A 4,927-nucleotide genomic window follows, 5' to 3' on the forward strand; every position below is an offset into this window, starting at 1 on the left:
TAATACATGTACAGTGTAGCCTCTTTATTAAGGACACCATTGGACCCACATTACCTGTCTGTAATGCAGAGGTGTCCTCATTTTAGAGGTACTTTTGTACAGGTTTTTTACCAATTGGGACATTGCAAAATATCATTATTATAAATGGTTCTGTATACTGTTTATATTAATATATTTACGTCAAAGGCTGGTAGTTCATCAGGTTTCACAGTATATACTCCACTGCATACTTTACCGTTTTCATATGCTTCCTTACAATTACGAGGAAGGCAACCTATTAGTAAAATAGATACAGTATGTCTAATCATTATTATTACTGTATGACTTACATGCTTTTTGTGTTTCCTGTGCAGTAGCAATGCTAATAAGAATGAAGCATCCTATCAGCTTAAAATAAGAACAGGAATCCATCTTGTCTTGACTTGCTGTATAGAACTAATACTGAACAATCCTTTTACTGTAGGCTACCAGTGATGAGTTTTTGTGTACAGCTACTGCTTTTATAACATGCTGGAGCTTCATTTCCTGTTACAAAATTATTGTGAATTTACAGATCTAGGATTCAATTTTGGGGGGCAATTATGAGATGGGTGGGGTAATTAGGAGGTGTGGTCAAGTAAGCTTGTGCAAAACCATAGATATTCAGGCAGTATTTCTTATCACACCAGTTTGCAAGTACCCTCTTGTTTCTTTACTTTTTTCCAATTTAATCCTGCTACTTTTCAATTTTTAATGTTTTTTATTTACTTTTAATATTATATAAATCAATTCATAAACATTCTATTTTGTATCATGATCATAAAGTGAAGGTTAACTCTAGTTACAATGTTGTATATCTTCTTGTGTATTGATTATAAAGTTTTGAGGCATAGTGAAAATTCCACAGACCAAGAAAAAGGAGAAGGAACAGATAGAGAAAGACCATAAGACAATAATAAAGACACGATAAACAGTATATTAATTAAAGTAAGGTACATTTACATTGTCTTCTAATGAGACAAAAGTATAATAAAAAATAATGTAGCTACGTAGAATACTGCAATTTCATTGGTCAATTGCCATAGGCATAATAGAACAATACTTGATGGACATAAGAATGTATACATGTATTATTATTATATCATAAAAAGGAAATGGAAGTCGGTCCAATAACTATTGGCATGAAATATAATTGAAAGTTGGTCAGTGTCTTAATTTACTATTCCATTTCATTGCCTTCTCTTGGCCTGTCAGTTAATCAGTGGGTTAATCTACTACTGGCTCACAGTAAAAATTATTGTGTGTATTGTACTACAGGGCATGTGTGTGTGGCCAAATCAAAAATGGTTAGGCGGTGATTTGCCATTTCAATTAATTTTTCTGATATGGATAGAAAAAGTTTGAGCTTATTCTAAGTAAAATTAGATTTTTTACAAATTTTTAAAGTTGATCAAATACTGAGGGAAAGTCCTTGTAATATAGTACAGATTTTGGTCAAATTTCACCAAAATTGAAAAGGAGAGAATTCCTCAATTTTATTACATTTTCTGATAGATATAGGTGTACTTATGTTGTGTGGAAAGTTTGAGCTGATTTCTATCAGAGATTTCTATCAGAATTAGATTTTTTATGAATTTTAAAAGCTTGTCTAAAAATGGCTAGTACTTACAACGACTACTGAAATTTCCTACCAGTCTAAGATAAGTTCCTTCACTCAATATACCAAACTTAATTAAATGATAATTCATTGTCTTAGCGTTGGCATGAAATATAATTGAAAGTTGGTGAGTGTCTTAATTTACTATTCCATTTCATTGCCTTCTCTTGGCCTGTCAGTCAATCAGTGGGTTAATCTACTACTGGCTCACAGTAAACATTACTATTGTGTGTATTGTACTACAGGGCATGTGTGTGACGTGTGTGTGGCCAAATCAAAAATGGTTAGGAGGTGATTTGTCATTTCAATTAATTTTTCTGATATGTGTATGAAGAATGATCACCAGTAGAATAGGATGTAATAGATGCGTGACTTGTTAATCTCCATCTTTAAGGGCCATTTCTGCAAAACATTCTAAGTTGTCAGCCTGTGCATTGGATTCACCAGTGGGGACTGTAGTTGAAGGAAGTTCAAAACATTGCACACGGGCAATTTCTTCAGATAGAAAAGTTTGAGCTTATTCTAATTGAAATTAGATTTTTTACCAATTTCTAAAGTTGATCAAATACTGAGGGAAAGTCCCTGTAATATAGTACAGATTTTGGTCAAATTTCACCAGAGAGAATTCCTCAATTTTATTACATTTTCTGATAGATATAGGTGTACTGATGTTGTGTAGAAAGTTTGAGCTGATTTCTATGAGAGATTTCTATCAGAATTAGATTTTTTATGAATTTTAAAAGCTTGTCTAAAATGGCTAGTACAACGACTACTGAAATTTCCTACCAGTCTAAGGTAAGTTCCTTCACTGAATATACCAAACTTAATTAAATGAGAATACATTGTCTTAGTGTTGGCATAAACAACATAATGAAAGTTGATAAGTGACTCCATATTCCATTGTCTTCTCTTGGCTTACCATTTAATCAGTGAATCTATTGTTGAGTTTATTTGGCAAACAAAAACAAAACAAGATTTTCCATTAAAATTTAATAACAATCAATACACATGTACATGTACATAGTCACAGGTCACAGAAGTGGTAATTAAATGAGTGGGTGGTGTTTGGTATTTGGGTATGGCTCTATACTACCTTGTTAATGTGACTGAGGAGTCCGTTGTGTGCGATTGAGTGAAAGTTCTCTACTCTACTCCTGTGATAGGCTAAGAAGGTACCATACTCCTATGCCATTTCTCCTCTCTCTCTGAGGACAGAGGCGCTAAGAATCTATTGAAACAAGATGTCTTTTGATTGAAGTATAATATATATAACAACACAATCACCCTCTCTCCTCCATTAGGTGCTCCTGGTGTTACTGTTAGAGGAGAATCTGTTGACAGTAAAACTGTTCCACAGGCTCCTAATGCCAAGCAACCAGCAGCTCCTCCCATTTCAATAAACAGTGAAATAAAGCTGCCAGACACTAAAAGAAAGAAACTAAATTAATAATAATAATTTTGTCAATAAATCTCACCAAGAGTGGATCTCACTAATGATTACGAGTGAGAATGACCACGTGGAAGCACGTGGGTCCTAATTTGGGGGGAGTGGCCACTGAAAGAAAGATGTCTGAATATTCCATAAGACAAAGGCTTGTTGGTACTTGGTAGTCAATCATTAGTACTGTAGCTCATAATCACTTTAATAAAGTTTTTAAGGATTTTTGAGGGCCATTTAATGAGCTGGAGCGGGCTACATCAATCGATGTCAGTATGTATCACTAGCTTTACTGTGACAAGAAAGGAAATGACAAAACTATAAGTATTCAAAAAATAATTATAATGTGAAATAATGTGTTTCTTAATCATCTTACTAGGACAACCTCTTTAAGATGACCGAACATAAGAAGAGCAGATCGAATAACAACCAACAGCAACAAGGAGTTACTTACCACGCCTTAACAGCATTGATGTAAGAATTATTATTATTACCGTATACAGCATATATTTCCTGAGAATTAAATTTCGCGATTTTCGTGTTTTAGAAAAATTTGCGAAATTAATTTCCGCAAAATAGCGTGCTGATTGTATAGTAGGTGTGGTAATTGCATTAAAATCGCAAAAAAAAAATTATTTGTGAATACAAAAAATATACAGCCAAATCGCAAAATTTTATACCCGTGAAATATATGCCGTATATGGTATTATTATTGTTGTTGTTGTTGTTGTTGTTGTTTTTATTACAGTTGACGGAGGTGTCCTCAGGTGATGAAACAGGCGAGGAGGAGAGAGAGAGGAAGAGGCTACAGTCCAACCACTGCCATGGAGTAATGTAGCAATTAATTAATAACTAATTAATTATTTATTTCTTTATTGATTAGTGAGTGGTTTCATTTATTATCTCATAAAATGTTTACGGACTCTTTGAATATTCTGCAAGGTATTAATAATAATTAAAATAGTATATTTCACAATCCATTTACATATAAATGTATGTGTATAATGAATATCATTTAGACTATTTCAAGTTCATTGGTCGTGTCTGTGGAATGGCAATATATCACAAGAACATTATTGATGGTAAGAAACAGAATATTAGCATTTAATTCAAGCATGGCCAACTGCTACTTCTTTGTATTTTTACCACATTTCTATTATAAATATTTAGTATTAGCAAGGTTGTGCAGTAAAATTTTAATGGATTGTCTCTTTTTATTAATTTTTATGCAGCCTCCTTCATTTATTTAGACATATTATATTACGTCAAAGGCTGGTAGTTCATCAGGTTTCACAGTATATATACTCCACTGCACATTTTACCTTGATCATATACCTCCTTACAGTCATGAGGGAGACAAGCTACATTAGTAAGTATTTAGTTATGCTTATTATTATTATTATTATTATTATTATTATTTTAACATGCTGGAGCTTTATTTAATATTAGTCAAAATTATTGTGAACTTACTACTAATGGTCAAAATTATTTTTAATTTTAAGTTACTCTATTATTTGCCTGACATAATTTTACTGCATGCAATATGTCATCAGTATTTGATGTACAGTATAATTGTTCAGTTAAGATAGAGATGGCATTGAATGGAATGATATGTATACTTCATTAATGATGATAGACAAACACATCACATGCATGTATTTGTTGGTGTATTCAAGGTACAAAATAAGGTTCTCATATTTGTTAATCAAATGTTCTAAAAAGAATACAAACTGAGTCTTTGTATCCAATATTTTAGGCAGCAAAAGTACTATCACAGTGCTCTTATATTGTGTAGAGAATTTGAGCTGTTTCTGGGCAAAATGGAAATGTTAATTTTACTGTAAAAATTTGCT

At 32.4% G+C, this 4,927-nt stretch overlaps 1 protein-coding gene and 1 long non-coding RNA gene across 2 annotated transcripts in view; one reads left to right on the top strand and one right to left on the bottom strand.

Annotated features, from left to right (window-relative positions):
* The window catches only part of LOC100632538 (ficolin-1-like), a 7,679-nt gene extending 7,184 nt beyond the window's left edge, over positions 1-495 (bottom strand). Inside the window, exons 1-2 of the mRNA XM_011405500.2 lie at positions 330-495; positions 180-274 (exon numbers count right to left, since the gene is read on the bottom strand). Coding sequence (XP_011403802.2) covers positions 180-274; positions 330-411 — 177 coding nt within the window. The 5' untranslated portion in view covers positions 412-495. The remainder of the gene's footprint in view (positions 1-179; positions 275-329) is intronic.
* A 2,320-nt stretch (positions 496-2,815) lies between these two features.
* LOC109581778 (uncharacterized) lies at positions 2,816-4,927 on the top strand. Its single transcript, XR_002184767.1, has 8 exons — positions 2,816-2,893; positions 2,938-3,398; positions 3,454-3,548; positions 3,823-3,903; positions 3,958-4,016; positions 4,094-4,156; positions 4,325-4,443; positions 4,831-4,927. It is a non-coding gene; the product is annotated as an uncharacterized LOC109581778 (long non-coding RNA).

The sequence above is a fragment of the Amphimedon queenslandica genome, unplaced genomic scaffold, assembly GCF_000090795.2.
Source record: "Amphimedon queenslandica unplaced genomic scaffold, v1.1 AMPQUscaffold_13420, whole genome shotgun sequence".
Classification (NCBI taxonomy): Eukaryota; Metazoa; Porifera; class Demospongiae; order Haplosclerida; family Niphatidae; genus Amphimedon; species Amphimedon queenslandica.